The following is a 22,360-nucleotide window of genomic DNA, read 5'->3' on the forward strand; positions in this document are numbered from 1 at the left end:
TGGGGGCTTACCTCTACGCACAGTCTTGGTTCTGGAACCATACTCCTGGATAGGGGTTGGACTCTTTTCTTCTCCGGAGTTGCCCAGGGTGTGAGGCGCCGGGCGGGTGTGGGGATACTCACAAGCCCCCGGCTGGCGCCGCTACGTTGGAGTTTAACCCGGTGGGCGAGAGGGTCGCCTCCCTACGCCTGCGGGTTGTGGGGGGAAAACTCTGACTGTTGTTTGTGCATATGCACCAAACAAGAGTTCAGAGTATTCGGCCTTCTTGGAGACCTTGAGTGGAGTCCTGCATGGGGCTCCAGTCGGGACTCCATAGTTCTGCTGGGGGGGACTTCAACGCGCACGTGGGTAATGATGGAGACACATGAGAGGCGTGATTGGGAGGAACGGCCTCCCTGATCTAAACCAGAGTGGTTGTTTGTTGTTGGACTTCTGTGCTAGTCATGGATTGTCTATACTTGAACACCATGTTCGAGCTATAGGGATGCTCATAAGTGTACTTGGTACCCAGAGCACCCTAGGCCAAAAGGTCAATGATCGATTTTATAATCGTTTCATCTGATCTGAGGCCATATGTTTTGGACACTCGGGTGAAGAGAGGGGCGGAGCTGTCAACCGATCACCATCTGGTGGTGAGTTGGGTCAGGGGGTGGGGAAGACTCTGGACAGACCTGGTAAGCCCAAACGGGTAGTGCGGGTAAATTGGGAACGTCTGGAGGAGGCCCCTGTCCGACAGACTTTCAACTCACACCTCCGGCGGAGCTTTTTCGTGCATCCCTGTGGAGGCTGGGGGCATTGAACCCGAGTGGACAATGTTCAAAGTTTCCATTGCTGAAGCTGCGGTGAGGAGCTGTGGTCTTAGGGTCTTAGGTGCCTCAAGGGGCGGTAACCCACGAACACCGTGGTGGACACCGGTGGTCAGGGAAGCCGTCCGACTGAAGAAGGAGTCTTTCCGGGATATGTTATCCCAGAGCGACTCCGGAGGCAGTTGCAAGGTACCGAAGGGCCCGAAGGGCTGCAGCCTCTGCCGTGAAAGAGGCAAAGCAGCGTGTGTGGGAGAAGTTCGGAGAAGACATGGAGAAGGACTTTCGGTCGGCACCAAGGTGCTTCTGGAAAACCGTTCGCCACCTCAGGAGGGGAGCGGGGAACCATCCAAGCTGTGTACAGTAAGGATGGGGCGCTGTTGACCTCAACTGAGGAGGTAATAGGGGCGGTGGAAGGAGCACTTTGAGGAACTCCTAAATCCGACTATCGCCCTCTATGGTAGAGGCAGAGCTGGAGGATGAGGGGGGATTGGCATCAATTTCCCTGGTGGAGGTTGCTGAGGTAGTTAAACAACTCCACAGTGGCAAAGCCCCAGGAATTGATGAGATCCGTCCAGAAATGCTTAAAGCTCTGGGTGTGGAGGGGTTGTCTTGGTTGACACGCCTCTTCAACATTGCGTGGAAGTCTGGGACGGTGCCTAAGGAGTGGCAGACCGGGGTGGTGGTTCCCCTTTTTTAAAGGGGGACCAGAGGGTGTGTGCCAATTACAGGGTATCACACTTCTCAGCCTCCCCGGTAAAGTCTACTCAAGGTGCTGGAAAGGAGGGTTCGGTCGATGAGTCGAGATCTCAGGTTGAAGAGGAACAATGCGGATTCCGTCCTGGTCGTGGAACAACGGACCAGATCTTTACTCTCGCAAGGATCCTGGAGGGAGCCTGGGAGTATGCCCAACCAGTCTACATGTGTTTTGTGGATCTGGAGAAGGCGTATGACCGGGTGCCCCGGGAGATACTGTGGGAGGTGCTGCGGGAGTACGGGGTGAGGGGTCCCTTCTCAGGGCCATCCAATCTCTGTACGACCAAAGCGAGAGCTGTGTCCGGGTTCTCGGCAGTAAGTCGGACTCGTTTCAGGTGAGAGTTGGCCTCCGCCAGGGCTCAAAGCTTGTCACCAATCCTGTTTGTAGTATTTATGGACAGGATATCGGCGTAGTCGGGGTGGAGAGGGGTTGCAGTTCGGTGGGCTGGGGATCTCATCGCTGCTTTTTGCAGATGATGTGGTCCTGATGGCATCATCGGCCTGTGACCTTCAGCACTCACTGGATCGGTTCGCAGCCGAGTGTGAAGCGGCTGGGATGAGGATCAGCACCTCTAAATCGGAGGCCATGGTTCTCAGCAGGAAACCGATGGAGTGCCTTCTCCAGGTAGGGAATGAGTCCTTACCCCCAAGTGAAGGAGTTCAAGTACCTTGGGGTCTTGTTCGCGAGTGAGGGGACAATGGAGGCGGGAGATTGGTCGGGAGAATCGGCACAGCAGGTGCGGTATTACATTCAATTTATCGCACCGTTGTGGCCGAAAAGAGAGCTGAGCCAGAAGGCAAAGCTCTCAATCTACCGGTCAGTTTTTGTTCCTACCCTCACCTATGGTCATGAAGGCTGGGTCATGACCGAAAGAACAAGATCCAGGGTACAAGCGGCCGAAATGGGTTTCCTCAGGAGGGTAGCTGGCGTCTCCCTTAGAGATAGGGTGAGAAGCTCAGTTATCCGTGAGGAGCTCGGAGTAGAGCCGCTGCTCCTTTGCGTCGAAAGGAGCCAGTTGAGGTGGTTCGGGCATCTGGTAAGGATGCCCCCTGGGCGCCTCCCTAGGGAGGTGTTCCAGGCACGTCCAGCTGGGAGGAGGCCTCGGGGGAGACCCAGGACTAGGTGGAGGGATTATATCTCTAACCTGGCCTGGGAACGCCTCGGGATCCCCCAGTCGGAGCTGGTTAATGTGGCCCGGGAAAGGGAAGTTTGGGGTCCCCTGCTGGAGCTGCTACCCCCGCGACCCGACCCCGGATAAGCGGATGAAGATGGATGGATGGATGGATGGATTTTCAATATAATGCTGTCCAGTACAATACCACCCATAACTATGGCCTAGTGTCTTACTATTAGTTGAATCAACATCTGTTGCAAAGTTATAACAAAAACGTAGCCCTATAAGCAGATATTCCATTATTATTTTGGCCTGTGGAGCTTTACTGCTGTAGGATTTCTTTTTTTACATAAACAAATGTACCGCTCTGTTGAGGTGAAATCACCATTCCTTGAAAAGACTTTCCGTTAAATCCCTGTGAATCCCATCATGCGGCTATAACAGCAAACAGTCTCTGACACAATAATTCAACAATGCAGCACACTGTCATGTCTTCACTCCGGATTACTGTGTCTCCAGTTATACAACTAGCAGAGCCAGAGAGACTACACTGATCGCTTCACGGTGAAAAAGAAATTCTAAAATGTCTTTACTACTACAATATAGCAACAATACAAGCAAGACACAACTGTTCTAATTTTTTAATTGTTTACATTTTTAAGACACAACAAGCAACACAGTACTCAACACATGAGCTCCAGTCTTCAGAGAGCGAGAGAGAGAGAGGGGGATAGCGAAATGACAGACCGAGGAAGAGATGGAGATACCAAGTGAGAGACTGAGAGAATGTAGCTATTACTGTTTTTTTTTAATGCTCTTTCCTCTGTATTTCTTCCTTTCACAGAGCTGTGGAACTTTGCTATGAGATGGCAATTGCTGCAGTGATTGTCCCCGGGAGAGCAGAAAAATCCAATTTCATCGATATACAAGGCGAAAAAGATAGAAAAAAGTGAAGAAAAATCCCTTCTGAAAAAAAAAATGAAATTGAGGCATTGAGGGAAAAAACAGCACTCAAAAAAAGAAAAGAAAAGAAAAAAAAAGATCTGAGAAAGGACAGATACAGAGAGACAGATGTGGCGAGGAGGGAGGGCTGAAAAGAGACATGGTTGAGAAAAGAAAAAAGAAAAAAACATGGGCAAGTTGATTGTTAAATATGAGATTGTTTTACAGCGGGGCAGGTATTGAGTGAAAATGTAATAAATATATAGATATTGTTTTCAGGGGCTATTTGGTAGCTGTGGCCCCAATGAGCAGCAGCAGCAGAGGCAGCAGGCTGAGCTGCCTCGGAACCTGGTGATGGCCTGTCACTGGAAGCCCCACTGATGAATGGCCATGTTGGATTGGAACAGACATGTAATATATATCTCTCTGTCTCTGTCTCTCTCTCTCTCTCTCTCTCTCTCTCTCTCTCTCTCTCTCTGTGTGCAAGATGCTCGGGGAATCCTGAGGTAAAGGGAGGATTGAAGGGAGGGTGAAATGCGTGATTGGAGATAATATTAAGCTTGCAGTATACTCCCAAGTGACATGACTACAGCCTTGTTCACCGCCCACCAATACACTATCACTTGAAACCGGTCTAAAATATGTGATTGATTCTGGGGCCACATATTTTTCCATAAATTCCTTTATGTAACTTTTTACTTACTTACTAGTAAGTTTGTTCATGAGAGTTTAATATGCAGGCATGACTTATTCCAGGGGTGGCAGTAGCTCAGTCCGTAGGGACTTGGCTTAGAAACCGTAGGGTCGGTGGTTCAAGTCCTCGTACGGACCAAGTATGGAGTGCGGACTGGTAGCTTGAGAGGTGCCAGTTCACCTCCTGGGCACTGCCAAGGTGCCCTTGAGCAAGGCACTGAACCTCCAATTGCTCGGGGCACCTTTAATGGGCAGATTTAAACTGACAAAAGCAGAAAATTGTCACATTTGAGCAGGTGGAACCAGAGAAAGTTAGGTTTTTTTTTCTTGTCAAAGAATACCTTTAATATACAGTCACAATTTGACCTGGAAATGGATCTGTATATATATTTGCCTGTATGTAAGCTATGATTGCTTATCTTTGTTTAGCTGTCTGTATTTGTATCTGTACTGTACGCGTATTGAGCTCCTTCATCTGGAGTGGACGCTATTAACCAAGCGGGAGTTTCAGTGAGTACACAGGAACAGAACATGCCAAAAATTGTGACTTTGTTTAGCATACTGCCGGGCTTCCGTTGGGTAAAGAGAACAGGGAGTGAGGACAGGCTGAGAGTGCCAAACGGGGCACTGTGACCAGAAAATGAAAAAGGAGTGCTATTAACACAGTCCAAACAAACTGCACCCCCTATGGAGTCCCAAGCCGCTTGCTGCACAGTAAGACAACATGCAATATGCCCACCATTGATCTAAGTTACACACAGGATCACACACCATCACACAATATGCACACATCAAAACACACACATGTTCGCCACTTCTGTTGTGTTTCGTCTCCACAGGCCATGAATCCTAATAGAAATTGCAAATTGAAATGATGGGGTCTGTGTTTCTTTTTTTAAGGACAAAGGGCTTTGGGAATATAATTAATTTATCATTTAATTGCTGTGCATGAATCAATAAATAAAGCAGTGTGCACACTGTTCAATTTCACAGACCCTTTCTACATCATTCCCCGTTTCTTTTTTTTAACCAATCAGAGATGGGTTTTACTGTTCTTTCAACCTTTTCTTTTACTCTCTTGTTCTTTATCATTCAGTGACATTTTCTGTCTCTTTCTTTTACTTTGGTCTTTTTCTTTCCCTACTCACTCACAAATGTCACACTTTATTATATCATACTTTCTCAGGTAGAATCTCTTTAATTCTAATTTGTCTCCAGCTGTCTTTTTCTCTCATCTTTTCTTGTGTTTATTCTCTGGTTCCTCTTTTTCCATTAGCTTCTTAATACATTATCTCTTTCCTTGTGTCTCTCTCTCTCTAAATCTTCTGTCTGTCTCTCTCTCTCTCTGAGGTGTGAAGGTGATTTGTTGACACTTTGATCTAAGGAATATTGACCATTGGCCAATATGGCTGATGGATGGTCAGTGCCTGAAGTCGATAATGCCTGTGTTAGTTGGGACTCGTCGCTTCTACCATAAGCACTCACATTTGCTCCTATACAGGGCAATGCAGTAGAGCTACACTGTCAAAAGATGTAATAATGCAACACAAGCTGAGGAACCGAAAGAGAGAAGATTAGCTATACTGCTGGACCTGAGGTTCATGTGAAACAAGAGAGCATGCCTAGATCTTATATTATTTCAACATCTTGAGTTCTTTTGCCAAGCCATCAACCTGCTAACGGAAGTCAGTAAAAAAAAGGTACAGTTGTTTTCTTTGCAAATGATCAATCAATTAATTCACACCTTCACTTGAGGTCGAGCTCCTCTTCGCTACCCAAGCAGAATTGTACAGACCAATGCCCTTCCACAAGTCCACTACCACTCAATACCCACTGGCTTGCCTGAAGATTTCATCCTCAGTGAAGGATGGAACATTTAAGAGCTTTATTGACCCAAAGGGAGAACTGTCTTGTGCCCAAAAAAAAAAAAAAAGAATTAAACAAACAAATTATTATAATTGTGCTGCTTGTTAAAAAGATAAGAACAACTAGTACAAAAAAAGTATATTTAAATCAATGTGTGTAATTATGATGTGTGCACATGCACAACACAAGACACCATCTTTTCACCAAGAAATCACATGTGAACCATTTGGATAAAGACAAATGGTATGTGGTAAAAGTATGTGATATGTTGCCATCCTTCCTTGTATTCATGTGAGCTTCTGAGAACAAGAATATGTGAGTGCCTCCCTCTTCCTCAGTGAATATCTGGCTTCACAATGGTGTGAAACTTCAATTTTGTTTACACTATAGAGAGCGTTTGACTTTTTGCTCCCTCCAAAGGGGAGAAAACTCCTTCCCAGCATGAAGGCATCATTTTAAGCACATTAAACTGGGCATTGTATCCTTCTTAAGAAACACTTATGATTTGAAAGCAGCTTGAGTGCATCATTTTTTAACACACTTTAACAGGGCATTTGACCCTGGTTGCCTGCCTTGCAGGCATCTCTATCTGGGACCAGCATGGAGCTGCCATTTGAAGTGGGCTAAGCATGACAGCTGACCCTTGTCCCCCTCCATAGGACACTGGTTTGACAAGGACCATCAGGGTAGTGTCATTTTCAGGGACAGAAGGACACACACAGGAAAGAATTAGATGTAACCTTTTATCCTTCAGGTGGAGGGATGGAGGGTGGAAATTAAAAGAAAAAAGAGCCCCAGAGAGCAGAAAAAGCAGCAGAGAGACAATTATGGAGAGGCAAAGAACACGAAAGAAACAGTGATGCGCACCACACTGGGGAAAGCATGCAGAGTTTAAGTTGAGGGACGATAACAGAAACAGTGGGGCAGAGGGATGAAGAAAAAGAATAAATGCGAGATGTACTTTGGCTGATCCCATTGGTGACCAAGCCCACTGGGTATGCTGGCTGAATTGTGTGCATTAATCTGTGTGCACTGTGTACACTGGTGTGCGTGTGTTTCTCTGTGCACTGCTGTGTGTCGATGAGTGCATTACACATTAATAGAGGTATGTTATGAAACACTAGGCAAAAACTAGAGATGCAGCGATGTATGTTCTTAAAAATAGCAATGATGTAATCTTGCTTGGTGTCTGCATAATGCAGCATTTAGTTTTTACCTTGTTGTAAAATGGAAAGTTATCTTTTGCTTCATCTTTGGAAACGGTATCCTCCACCTTGGGCTATTCTAGTTAGTCGTGCTTTGGTTTGGTTTGTTCTATTATGTAGCTTTTATATCATTCTTGTAGTTATGTGGAGAGCAAAACTCTATTACGGTAATATATTATCGTAAGATAATTCAGAGTACAGGCATAAAGGCATTTTCAGTATGGTGCAAACTGTTTCTTACCCTCTCCTCGAGCCGGGCCACCTGCTCTCTGTAGAAAGCATCCTGCTTGTTTAGGTCTGCTTCTCTGGCCCCCAGCTGCTTGGCCTAAACACACAAATAAACATACAAATAAACACACACACACACACACACAAAGAAAAAACATTACTTATGTGCTCAGTGGAGCACTGCCAATTTTATATAGATGAGGTTTGAATGTATGGGAATATGTGCACATGTTGCTTAATGTGTAGAAAATACACCTGTGTGTCCACATGTGTGTGAGACTGATGATGCCTTGGCATGTATTGTATGTGCTTCTTTGTCCTCTTGTGTTCAATCTTCAGCCAAACCACTTTCAGGCCAAGAGGATAACATCACTTCTCAGTGCGAATGAGCGCCATGGTCTGGCGTATATATCTACCCAGCACTACCAATCTTCACTGTCCTCCCCTCTACTGTGACCTTCACTAAACGTACGGCTGACTCTCTGGGTGATATACAAAACAGATAATACCTGGAGGTATCAGCTCCAAGAGAGGAAAAAGCAGGCCTTCACACTGGGATAGGGTGCCAGGGACTTATATCTATATAGACATTTTAATTTGACTAATTATGATAAGTTTAATATTCCTAGCAGACACATGTCTAATTGTGAAATTTCTTCTCATCTCATCTCATCATTTACTTGTCAATGCCTAAAAAAAAGTGTAAAAAGTCTATAAAAAGAAGAGGGGGAGAGGCTTTAAACAAGACATAGAGCTGTGTTATTTAAAGTAACAGCGAACTTTGGGACCCAACCAAAAAGCATATTGTATAACTGCTCCCTACTGCTAATAAGATCAGAAAATAAGTTGACATTGTCATCTCACCTATAATTCCACAAAGCATTTGGAGTAATAAAGCTGTATAAAAAGGGATAATCAAAATATGGAGCAGCTGAAATACTATACCTGCAGAAAAATGTAGAATGTCAAAGAAGCTGAAAGTAAAAAAGAAATCTTTGGACTCTATCATGCAGAAACACTGAGAGAACTGTGGAGTCTAGACTTACCCTCTGTCCAATCTCCTGAATAAGGGAAGCATTGAAACAAAACAAGAAAGGGTAGAAGAGAAAGTGTGTAAAGAGGCACTGATTCATCCATAAACTTCTTCAAAGTGACATTTGGAAAGGTTTAGTATTCAGAGGCTAGGGGTGACTGGCTGCCACACTGATCTGCTTGAATACTCACACTTCATTCTCTCAATCTCTACTCACACTGGCATACACACACACACACACACACACACACACACACACACACACACCAGTGCATACAGTACACATACAATACATGTAAGATATACGACCATAAACTATGTTTTTATGTACATACAGTCATGTGAAAAAATTAGGACACCCATGCTAAAGTTGACTAAAAAGATGCTAAAGCTGACTAAAAAGATAAATAAAAAAAAAATGTTTAAGAAATTGATCTTAATGCCTTAATTAAAAAAATGAGGAAAAATCCAACCTTTAAGGACACCAATTTTCTTTTTGAATGAATAATGTATCGTAAATAAATAAATGTTCTTCCTTAAAATACAGGGGGCATAAGTAAGTACACCCCTATGTTAAATTCCCATAGAGGCAGGCAGATTTTTATTTTTAAAGGCCAGTTATTTCATGGATCCAGGATACTATGCATCCTGATAAAGTTCCCTTGGCCTTTGGAATTAAAATAGCCCCACATGATCACATACCCTTCACCATACCTAGAGATTGGCATGGTTGTATTTCAGTTGGCCTAATAGCTGGTTTGATTTGCATTAAGAGATGATTTTATGGAAAGTACCCCATGCCAATCTCTTGAAGTGTCCTTGAAGATTGGATTTTTCCTCATTTTTTTAATTAAGGCATTAAGATCAATTTCCTAAAGATGATTTTTGTATTCCTCTTTTTAGTCAACGTTAGCATGGGTGCCCTAATTTGTTCACATGACTGTACATGTTACATACTTTCAAACTCTAAGACGGACCAAACGGACCATACTGCAGAGGACTGTCCTATGGAAAGCAGCCACGCAGAGAAGCTTTGAAGCCTTTGCTTTAAGCACTATGGGATGTTGAAGGAGACAGAGTATGAAGAAAATACAACGTACCGAAAAGAAAAAAAATGCATTACCCCATCCAATCTTTACTACACTGATAACCATCTGTGTTTGGCGACTCAATGCACTGCAGGCGGAGCTGCATGCTCTGTGCATTGTGATGTGGAGTGGTGAGGAGTGTCACCGAGGGGCTGTGCTCACATGAGATGAGTGGGGGAAGTTTCAAAGTCAAGGGGATGCTCCAAGCTTTCCCATTACACGCAAGACAGAAACCTACCAACACAGACAAACACCTGGGCACGCGCGCGCTCGCTCGCTCGCACACACACAGCCATTATTCAAATATAGTAATAAAAAAAAAATAACACTCCACAGCATCACTTTATCACATTTCTGACAACACTCAGCAAAGTACCACCATGAGCTAGTTGCTCCTGTCTCTGCTGTCCTCAGCACAAGCTAACACCAACCAACCTTATTGTTGCCGTGAGACTATTGTCTCCACTGTGTCCCCTTACATGTCTGAAATGCTGTTGTGTGGCCACTGTGATACAAAAGCTAAAGCTGCCTGCACTTCATGATGGAATCAAGGTAAACTTAAACCTAAATGATAGCATGAGTGAACGTACCCTGAAGTACACCCTTAAAAGTATGCTGTAAGTACACTAGAAGTAGCACTATCATGACCTTGAAATGTGTTATCGATGCGTCATCGAGGTGCCAAAAAAACTGTCTCCCACTAACAGCTCAATTTAAGAGGAAGAGGAGAGGGATGATGGGATGGAGGGAAACACATAGGAGAGGATTGGTAGGGGGTTGTGTACTGTCACAAGTGTGTCCAAACTCAATGTTACGCTGATAGGTGGCGACTAAAGAAAGAGAGAGACAAAAGATGCACACAGACGCCAGGACACAGTGGCTCAGACAGTGATCTGAAACGCACACATCAGCACATACACACACCAGCCCGAGCAGCTGTACCCACAGAAAGCGGGTGGAGAGATAAATGTGTGCTGAAGGCGAGACTAAAGGGGCCATTAAAAGAGGAGAGGTTGTGGCAGAAATGTGTGCCCAGGGATTTTCTTTTTTTTTTTGCTCACTTTTGTGTGTGTCTATGTTTAAGTCTATTCATACATGCAGTCGTGCATGTGTTCAATTTCCATGCAAGCAGGTTGGCCCTCCTCTTTGACGACACGCACAGGCCCCCACACACACACACACACACACACACACACACACACACAGTGTCAGGATTACTTCCAACTGATTAAGCCCATTCAGCAGACTTTAAAGATAATCTAATCATACTAAAGGCCAAACAATGGGACAGACTTCACCACTGCCCATGCACCTTTTGTTCCCCTAATGAAGAGGCGGTCATGGGTGGAGGGGCCGGCGTAAGCCTGGGGGGGGGGGGCAAAATTAGACAAGAAAATGGAAATAAACTTGAGAGTGGAAAGAATGCAGAGATAAGAGACAAAGAAAGGAAGAGGACAACAAAACGTGATTTGTCATTGGAGGTGTCAAGAATGGAGAACTGGCTGTTAGATGGGACATCTAGATGGGACACCAGTGCATCTCTTTAACTTTACGGAAAAGTTAAAGAGAGAAAAGGATCACAAAGTGCAGAAAGGAAGATGCATGTTAAGTGGAAGAAACAAGAAAAAAAGGGGACACCTGAAGCTCTTACAACTTTCCCGATTTGAAATCTAGACTTTTCCAAGACAATGATCATTCCAGACATGATGAAACACAGAATTTTCCTAATTTTCGGAGTAATTTCAAAACTTTGCATGTCCGGAGGATGATAATTTATTTATTTACTAATTCTAATGACTAAGTTTAATTTTCCTGTGCAGCAACTCATTACTCTGGCACAGCCAGTATAGTCCATACACTGCTGTTTGTAGCCTAGAAAACCACACTAACATCAACAGCAAACTTTTACATTGCCCCTGCTGTATCCATCTCCCTCTGGTCTCTTATCAAATACAGTAGTACAATGGCTGGGGGTGACAGGCGGTTTAGAGTGAGACTGTGGTGGTCAGATTAAATGGATCGTTTAGGCGAGGAGAACGCCTCTGTGAATATCAATTAGCCAGCCGTAGAATAATTAAGGACAGCCATGTTTTTTAATTAGCCGACTGCCGCAGTTTGAGCTGGGAGCGAGGGCGGAGGAGTAGAGGAGGACAAGAGGGGAGGAGAACAGGAGAGGAGGATGGAAGAGGGATGAAAACAGGTGGATTTTGCTGCGTCAGCCTCCCCCCACCTCCTGTTTTCTCACTGATTTGCTCACATACACTATTGTCTTTCACATATGCTTTTTTGTTTTAAGTGTTCTCTCCGTTTGTTTTTTCTTTTAAAGCATTCCGAGGGACTGAAATAAAAATAACTCCGTGCCTGCAGCGATCAGCAGCAACTGCATGTGTGAGTATGTACTTTTACTGTGTGTGGCTACGTATAGGACTTCCCGTTATTATAAAGACCTTTATATATTAACGATCAAGTGACAAAGCCCTCTAGCAGCCATAAGAATTATGACGGGAGCAAAGGAGGAAGTCAGGTAACATGGTTATAGAGCGACAAAGTCCACGTATAGGACGAGGTCATGGTGGACGGACGGGTCACACGGGTTTCGCATTTCCAGCCGACAGTCACTGTCGGATTCTTTTAGCCATGGCCATAATTGTTCCATTAGCTTAACCACGTAGTTTTTTCCTGTAACCATGACGACAAAGGTCCCCTAAGGCCCTAAACTTAACGAAGTGGTCATTTTAACCCAAACCATGATCTTTTCCTAACCAAGTCGATACAGTGCTTTAACCTAACCAAACCATAACTTTCATAAAACAGATTTTTTTTTTTGTAAGGCATGGACAAATAATGTTGATGCCAGATTAAAAAAAATCATATTATGCAATATGCAATTTATGAGGACTGGCATTTTGTCTTTGGGGGCCTTGTTGTGTTAAAATTAGAAATTGATCCAACTTTTACAGCATAAAATAAAACCAGCAGATGTCAGCTGTCATGTTCAGTGTAAAGACTTGGTTGGACTGGTTTTCTGCCTTTTTGACTTGTGTCCTCCTAATATGTCTACAGTACCTATAACCACTCGTCATACATTTACCATGTCTATTAGTTGTAAGCAGTATAATGAAAGTAATTTTCCTTTAAATTGTTCCTTTTGAATAGCTTTTGGAGGCCTGAAAGGGTAAAACTATCCAGTATTTTACAAGAAAATGTATATGACTGTATTAGAGACAAGCTTGAAAAAATGGACATCATTTTGTGTGAAATAAATAAATATGTTTTTGATTAGTTCCTACACCATTAATTATCCTGTTACAACATATACATTACAACACCTTTGGGGAGTCCTGGCCCCCAGGTGAAGAACCATTGACTTAAACAAGTGATACATCTTATGATAAAATTCTATTTAGTTCAAAGTTTACAAAACCAATTGCCGACAGCATACATTTAGGCTTGGCACCACAATGTTTAATAAAAAAAAAGGCAATTTCTTCTTACAAGAATAAAAACCACAATCCGATAATCGCTATTAGCAATTCTGTACATATTACATTTTTCATTTCACACATCAATGAAGGAGACCTCTGCATTGTAACAATGAGGTGATTCAGTGTTACACTGTACGTCCGCCACATGATTATAAATCACGCTAGATGAAAATAATCTTGCAAGATGCCATGATCGATAGAGCACAAATCAAATCACTTCACATTAACTAACAGCACCTCATCCATAACCTTGGTCTCTTTTGTCTTCCCCCTGCCACCATCAGCTGAGCCCTGATTCACCCCTGTCACGACTAGCATCATAATCAATGCTCCCTCACACCATCCGAGTGAGTGCTGCAGCACGGTGGGTCAGAGCTGCTCACCAGGGCCCATCTATCACAGAGCTGTGCGACAGGGCCCTGTGACAAACTAATACTGAAGCAGCGGGCCTCGGGTCATGTGTACTTCAACAAGCAGGGAGGGGGTCAAGGGGCAGCACAATGTGACCGTGCTCTGGTGTTAATTGGCACGGCGGAGGTGTAGGTGGCATGTGGGAGGTTAGAGATGGATAGAGGGAAGGGAGGGGAAGTTCATTGAGTAGAGAAGATGAAAGAGAGGGAGAGACGGGTCAAATTGTGGATGGAATATGAATGACAAGATAGTTGGAAGGAGAACCGGGTTTTTTGACAGCTGTTGCGAGAACTGTCATATCAAGGAGATAGGAGAATATTTTAAAAGAGGGGTTTGACAAAAAATACAGTTTCTTACTTTTTGCTGCCAAAAACAAATCCACACACACACACACACACACACACACACACACACACACACACATATATATATATATATATATCTTGGCACATCTTGTAACTGCCTCTAAAACCATTGCAACTCTATCTTTAAAAGCTATCACTGGCAGATCAAATCTAAGTGATGGAGTGTAAAATGATATCACCTAACACAGACCTTACTGGCGGTTTTACACATTACCCTTAGAGTCACTAATAAAACATAAGTCCTGGTAGCAGTAGCTGTAAAACTTCATTGGAAACCATTCACTTTGGCTGGTTAATTAGCATGTGGTTTTACTGAGCTGCAATAACACTTAGGTTCAAGGCTAGCCATTAGTCTCCACAGGAGGTGGTAGGGTTATGGGCGATATAATCGTGTCAGATAAAGTGTGGTCAGTTAATGGGCTTAACCTTGACTGATAACAGTAAAGGACAAACACACTGTCAAACACTTCTTTAAACGCATACTGATGGCTGAGAAACATGTAACTTTTTATTACTAACAATCCTGCTACAGGGTTCAGTGTTACATTTTTCTCAGGCCGCTGAATCAAGTTCAGCTTGTATCTAGTGAATGTTATCAAAAGTGCTGTATTCAAAATAATTGAAAGAAAGAAGAAATTAATTGCACAATTATCAGAAAGTAATACTTGATATGTGAAAGACATGCTATCATATATTGAGCTTAAGTTGGCCATCACTTAAAAATGATTTGTAAAGGCCGGACGTGCTTTAAATAAACTAGTTCGTACAACTTGTGGTCTAAACATGGCAAGTGATGATTAAAGTGTTATTAGCTGTTCACAAAAACTGACTGCAGTAGTAGAATAAAAAAAGACAGCTTTAGAGAAGAATCCTAACTACTTTTTCAACTCCACACAACTGTTCAATCTCAGCATAAAAACAAACTTGTCGGAATACCATTTTCAAAAAGTTACAAAATCTGCCAGAAAGGTGGAGTAAGGAGTAAGTAAGAAAGCAACATAGACCAACATCAAGCCATCATATGATACCTGATTTATCTTCTTATCATGACAACCATTTTAAAATGTAATAATGTTTAAGTGTTGAAGGCTTTCTTTCCTTCTAATTCTAGTACCAATTCTTATATGTGATGGATGAAGTTCAGTTGCTGTGTTGACTCTCTGATGGTACGACCAACAAAGAAAAGAAAAGAAAATAAATAAACCCCATAAGGTCAGTTGAGTTGGCTATTGTTTTAACAGTCCACTATACAGAGCAACAGGAAACATGGGGACAAAGATTGTTTTTGAATCAGTTACATACGTCTAAGACCGCTGGACTACAAGGACGCCCCTGAAACAAACTTGACAGCATGGCCACCCTGTCACAACATAATAATGCAGCATCCTGGGCCCCACTTCACAGTCAGTGGAGCTGGGAATAGTCCAAATAAAGTCAAAAAGGAGCAGTGATTAATCATTGGGAACAAGCTGGCTGTGCTAAGAAGCTCTGACTGAAGCAATTACCTTCTGACCATTATGCTGTAAATATATGTCTATTTTTTATGCACATATTGTTTAGACACTTGCTTTTGCTGTGGAACCAGTGTTTATGCCAGCACAGCAGCAGTGTCCAGATGCTGCTTACCAGGTGTCTGTTGGCATGCAATATGTAGCAAAGTGGCTGATCATCAAAACAATAAATAAGTTACCCGTCAGTTCAGGTTACTCATGTTTATGAGTATAAATGTTTGTATCTGATTCTAGCATGGTTTTCACAAACCCTGTACAAGAACATATAATGGTACGTTATTACTCCTATATATGTTTGCAAACTTTAGTAACTTGACTTGATCTTTGACAAACAAATGACCTGGTAGAAAAAGACATCAAAACCACAGGCTGCAGACAGAATAACTCTCATGGGGGATCGCTTAGTACAGTGAGTAATAGCGCAATGACCTGGTGGGTCAAAGGGCTGACCTACCCAGGACAGAGACTGAGGGGCCAAGACAGGGACCAAAGGCCAAAAGGTGTAGGTGGTGAGTGTGGGTGTCTCAATGTTTGTGCGTGTATCCTAACTACTGGCTGATTAAGGGCACATTAAAATGAAGTGTCATTGTGGAGTCTGTAGCTCATTGACTGTGAACAGGGGTCAACAGAAGGCTTGATGTGAACCAGCATGATGCTGAGACAGGGGTGTCAACCCACTCACACATTAATATCTCCTTTGCACTTCTCCCAAATGTGGAGCTGTTTAGAGAATATACTATTTTATTTTCGGGAAGGATATAAACAGCGAGGTTCATAGTAATAATAAGATAATTATGTAACATGCTTCCTTTAAGATGTTCTCAAGAATGAAAAGCAGGGAATATCATAGGAAAAGCTTGAAAAGAAAAATCGTCCAGTGAAAACGAATGGGACAAGTGAGCCTACAAAAGGTTGAAATCCTGGTAGAAACATGAAAAATGACTTTCCTTTCTACTACCAGACACTTCAAGCCCCTCGGCCTGTGTTGGAGACACCACCTCCACCGCTCCACTGCCAGCACCTTCGCTGAGGGACGGCAACAACATCTGCTGGCTCAGAGATTGATTAATTGGCTGATCGGGCGCCCGCGGTGTAAACTGATTGATTGATCATCTTGTGGTTGGAGCTGCCTTTATCTAGAGCCCTGGGGAGCGAACCTCTGGAGGTCCCCAGTCATCTGTCATGTCCAACACACAGGAGAAGACGGGAGGAGAGATGAAGAGCTGTGGGTTCATTACCGAGACATGGGGGGCATGTATGAAGGAAGTCTCAGCCAAGATGGGAACAGGGGGCATGCCGAGAGAACAATGGGGACAAAGGGGCTGAGCATGAAAGGAAGGGAGTAGATACTCTGGTGTTTGTAGAGAGGAAGCTAAATACAGACATACATGAAGGGAGAAAGAAAAAAGGAGTGTGGCCAAGCCAACAACAACATCAGAGGGACAATCTTGTCCATAATGAGAAGAAGCACTTTATTAATCTCTTATTGGGATTAACACACAGACACACACACACACACACACACGTCAGAGTGAAAGGGTTGCCAATGAGTTGGGGGTTCAATGACTTGCTTAAGGGCACCAAACAAGAGAGCTAGACTGTCATGATTAATTGTCTCATTTAGTTAAAGGAAGGTATTAGTACTACTAACTATGGTTATTTGGAGCTTCTTTTTCAGGATCCAGGTTTTGTTTGGACATAAAACCTCCACTCACTTATAATTCCTGACCACAACTCTGTTTAACATCTGAGCAGTGAGAGTAATGGGATACTGGGAGAAGGTGGTGGCGAGAATGCTAGTACGCATTCATTCAGACACATAAACCTATGGCAGGAAATTCCTTTACTTGACAGCAGAGGACACAGTGGAGTGGAGAGGGGCATATTGTCTTTGGACAACAGATGTCCCTAGGGAGCAAAGTGAATGAGAGAGAGTTGGTAGAAGAGAGAAAAGAGATGGAACAACCTACAGCAGAAAGAAGGTGAGAGGAATGTGGAAGGAAAGACATAAGAGGAATACATACATGCATACAGGTGGGAGAAAGACAGCCCGAGGATATGTTGCTGACATTGGACTTTGTGGATAACTCAAGCTGGATGTGCCTGATCCGTCAGTGTACATGTACCTGCAGCATGTGAAGCCTTACCTGGATCCATCTGCATGTTAAAATCCATCCTAGTGTATATGTAAGTGACTGAATCCTTGTTTGATTATGGCTGTGGGCATACTGTACATATCTCAGTACACATGCTGTGTATCTATGCATATTCATTCCACCCAGCAGCAGGTGGTCTTACCAGGACTGATGAAGCCGGGAGGGGGCCACAGTCCACCTTCAGCTTTTGTCCATCAAGCCAATGTCAGCAGATTCAGGGTCACCTCTAATCTGCTAACCTCTTTATCTGAACATATGCCTTTTCCTCTTTCTTAATGACTTTAAAGGGATGCACAGAAAAGAGCCATTTTGATGTTATTTTCTTTTCTTAAATCACAGGTTAGCCTGTTCATTTATTATTGACTTGTAAGTATGATCCTTTACACCTACAAATCAAATCACATTAATGAGTAAATAAATATTTTTATTTCACCAAAATAATTCCTGCATGCAGATACAGTGCTATGTTGTTGCTATTCCTCCCAGGTTATTTGAAATGTGTTTAAAGTTTACACTTTTTTTGTAGTTTTTAAGTGCTGCTTTGGATCGGTTTGTTTCCTAATTGGAGCGTGTTACCTATTTTGAAAACTGCTTTGTGGATCAATTTCGGTTTCTCTCTTGTTTGCTCGCTATTTAGCCCCCTATCTTGTATCCTATTTCCATTCTCTCACATATTGTATATCTCATCCAGACTTTCTGCTTCTTGACTCCCCTCTCTTCGTTCCCTCCATATGTTGAAGTTCATTCCATCGTTCAATCAAAATCTCTACCTCGAGCACCATTAGCTGAGCTGACTGTTCAATACTATAGAACCTCATTAATACCACTCTCCTGTCAGAGCCAAAAGAGAAACAGAGAAAGACCAAGAAAAGGGAAAGGGATGAGCTCAAAAGAAAATATGTGTCATATTACACATCTACTGCACTGAGCCACATGCATACAATGCGTCCAAGTTAACTCAGGATGCTTGCTTTTCTAACCTTTGCACTTAAATATCTTGCCAATTAAGTCTCAGCTAGGATGAGTGAAAGAGAGAGGTTAGGAAACACAAAGAAAATATTGCAAACTATTCTCAATCATACTACAGGCTGCAAAGAGGTTTGCGACTATTACAGTCCCAGCTACTGTACCACTGACATTACAGTTTTAGAAAAAGGGAAGAAATGTCAGGTTCAACATGTTACATTTTATTAAATACAGTTGCATGTCTCAACATCACTGAAAATGATTTGCACCTTTCAGTAACTGTCCGTTTCTTGTAGTGATCTTGTTTTTCCTGATATTCTCTCTACCAATGCACAGAATTCATGTTAGTACAAGGCCCTATAAAAAGGAGTCAAATTGGAGAATATGCAACCACACAAAATAACACCATGGCAAACAACAGGCCAAAATCTACAGCACCAACAAATAGGCATTAAAATTCACTGCTTATCTACTGCTTCTCACTCTGAAAACTCTAAAATCTATTAAACCCTAATAAAATCAGTTAAAACCTGCCAAGGTTCACTCTTGAATTCACAAAAATGATAATTGCTGTTATTGCAATCACTTTGACCAGAAAAATAAAATCAACTTTTTACTAAATGACAGTTATGCAGTCGCTGTATAAGTGTCTTTAGCTGTAATGAATGGCTAAAATTATAATTCACAAGAAGAAATAGCTTGCTACACTCACTAATAGTGACGTGAAATATATAGAGGAAAAAGAAAAACCTAAAAAACTTAAAAATCGTGGCCGGGTCTTTTTTGCTTGGCTGGAAAAAGCACAAACCTCAAATTTTCTGTTATGCATTGTGCTGAAAGTGCTATTAGGTAATTAGTTTCTGTTTGCATAAGTCAAATGCATTCACTGCTTAGGCAAAGGTGAACAAGAGCACACAGCACAATAAGATATTTCTGGTCAGCTTTCCAAAATGTTTAGAACAAATGAGGATAAATACATACACCGCCCCCTGAGGCTGAGGCAGTAAATTGACAGTAAAGGCTCTCTTGTCAGAAAGAAGTGTTCCTGACACCAGTATCCATCCATCAATCGAAACGCTTCCGTATCCCAGCCCCGCCGCTGGCCGCTTGCAGTGCCAATTAGCTGACAAGGTAAGGGCCTGGCGCAGAGTGCCAGCCATGGGCCATGCCAATTAGAGCCTGACCTCCTGTCTAACCCTAATACTGGCATGGTGTGTGGGCACCACACCCTGGGCAGGGGTGAGGTAGGGCTGCCAATATGTAAAGAACGGTTGAGTGGACACCCTTCAAGATGTGAAAGAGGGAGCATTCCAAAGACAGGAAGGAGAAAGAGAAATGGACACATGTATGTTTAGTCAATCAAAGGGGCAGTGGTGCAGACAGAATATCTGCTCACTTAATTTCACACAAAGACAAAACATGCCTCTACCTCATGCATTGAACTTTTAAAAAAAATCTGAAGGTTGTTAAAAGCTTGGCATTTCCAAAAGGCAACTATAAATAAAAAAAATCATGTTGTTTGTAATTTTTCAGTGACCTAAATAATTCATCATTGTGGAGGGAATATAGTTTGTAAGGTCCCATGTATACTTAATATATCCACAGTGATAGAGTTTATCCAAAAGACTTGCACATTATGTGGTAAAACTGGTCTGATGGGAATGGTGAACAGGGTTGCATGACAAATCAAAGCACTGCCAAGATCCCAAAATCACCCCCAAATTCTAACCTATAATAGGTTGCATTATTGCTCTTTTTCTCTTAACACTTTGAAGAGAAGACTTTTGATATCACCAGGCAAAAATAGTAAAGTATTGTGTCACCAATCAAAGTGTGTGGCCAACAAATAAATCATAAACCCCAGCCAGACTGGGGGGAAAACTTTATTCTTCACAAACTGGAGAAACAATCTGAGGAGGAACAAGCTGGTGGTCCTATTTGTTGAAGGTACCCCATTACTTTTGGGTTGATCTGTGATTTATGCCACATCACCCTTACCTCTTTCGTAATACCTCTACAGAGCAAAAACACCTGGAAAAAAAATAACTTTTACCTTCTTACAAATCAACAGTCTGACAAATCTCTTAAATTCAGTTACATCAAGCCTGGCAGGGGCTGTGCTTACAACGGCTCAGAGAACTGGAGTCAAAGATGCAATTTGTTCTTGGTGAGCTGAGCATATCCACAATATATGTAAATCACAGTGTGCCACTACCTGTCTTTATCTCATTCAAAGTGAAAAAAAAACATGAGGACCTTTTCTACCCCCAATCGTATTTATACTCAGTGATGTGGAGAAAAAATAATAAGTTTAGAGAAACTGAAATGTTTTTTTTATTATTTCTCTCTCTATTTTTTTGAGATACCACCAACGGACACTGATTCAAAACCCAGCAAGTCTCCTTTAATACCTGGGAAATTAAATTGTCAGCCCATTATCAGCAGGGTCCAGTCGGCTGTATCTAAAATGCAACAGCAAAGAAGCACACCCAAAAAATGAGCAGGACATTTGCCTGAGACTGCAGTTTTGTAGAGGGGTGGAGAGGAGTGGAGTGCCTGGGTGAGCAGAGGGGGACTTTCTGCATTTAAAATGTTAAGCTTTACCCATAGTCATTTTCAAGCCAGCCAAGCATCAAATGGAACACAGTTTAAGGAAAGAGTAGGCACTGATTTTCTCCAGGAGCTTTGACAGGATGGACATGGTGTGTGTGTGTGTGTGTGTGTGTGTGTGTGTGTGTGTGTGTGTGTGTGTGTGTGTGTGTGTGTGTGTGTGTGTGTGTGTAGGGAGCAAACAAACATTCTTGTTATGCTGTATTATCCCTTGCTGTGAAAGTCGAGGTGGTGGAAAAATCATGGAACATCACATTAGATATTGGTATATACACTACAGTGTATGTGTTAGTGTGTGTCTGTGTGCATGAGAGAGAGAGAGGGATAAAAACGAAAACAGAGGCAGCAACAAAAGCATGATTAACAACAAGGCTGACAGGTAAACCAAGGCTCTGGAGTTGAGCATCCTGTTTTTCTTGTGCGTTTTTTTTCTTGTGTAATTAATTAGGGTTATTAGATGGGTTAAATGCAGAGGATACATTCGTCATATGTGTAAATTTATTTGGTAAATGAAAGAAAGACATTATATTTTTGGGCCTCATCTCCATATTAGCAAACATTTATTTCCCTTTCACATTGAACTTACATCCGTATTAATATTTAGAAATGCAGTTTAAGGGTTCTTTCCATCGATCATTTGTTTGTCTATAAAATGCCTGTTTTTTCAATTGTGATACAGAAAGTTTTTGGTTTTTACCAATTTATACTCTTCAAACATATATTTTCGGTCCACCTTTGATTATAGTCAGTGGACCATAAAAGAGCAAAGCGATCATTTCACTGATTGATCCAAGAACCAACTGTTTAAGAGCAACTGTACCCAGGCTAATAATCCTGCTTGCACCACCAACTAGTGGTGACAACAGGCTTTTTCCAAACCCTGTACTGCTGTGATGTAACATGGCGCTGCAGCATTACTCTGAAGCAACACAGCTGTCTGTAGTCACAGACAAGTACAACAGGCCATACCTGACCACACCCAGCTGTGAACCTGGATGTGGTCAGAGATTCCAGACACATTTTTCCTTCCATAATCTAGAGTGAAGATACTGCAATAAATGAGGTAGTGTATAGCCAGGCTGAATGTTGGTTGTCGGTTCAATCATGACATGCAACCAGTTAAGTTT

At 42.6% G+C, this 22,360-nt stretch overlaps 1 protein-coding gene across 3 annotated transcripts in view; it reads right to left on the reverse strand.

Moving 5' to 3' along the window:
- chchd3a (coiled-coil-helix-coiled-coil-helix domain containing 3a) overlaps positions 1–22,360 on the reverse strand; it is a 71,895-nt gene that overhangs the window by 20,494 nt on the left and 29,041 nt on the right. For all 3 annotated transcript variants that reach the window (XM_078242619.1, XM_078242618.1, XM_078242617.1), the window contains one exon: positions 7,622–7,705. In XM_078242619.1, coding sequence (XP_078098745.1) covers positions 7,622–7,705 — 84 coding nt within the window. The remainder of the gene's footprint in view (positions 1–7,621; positions 7,706–22,360) is intronic.

Source organism: Sander vitreus, chromosome 23, assembly GCF_031162955.1.
Source record: "Sander vitreus isolate 19-12246 chromosome 23, sanVit1, whole genome shotgun sequence".
NCBI lineage: Eukaryota > Metazoa > Chordata > Actinopteri > Perciformes > Percidae > Sander > Sander vitreus.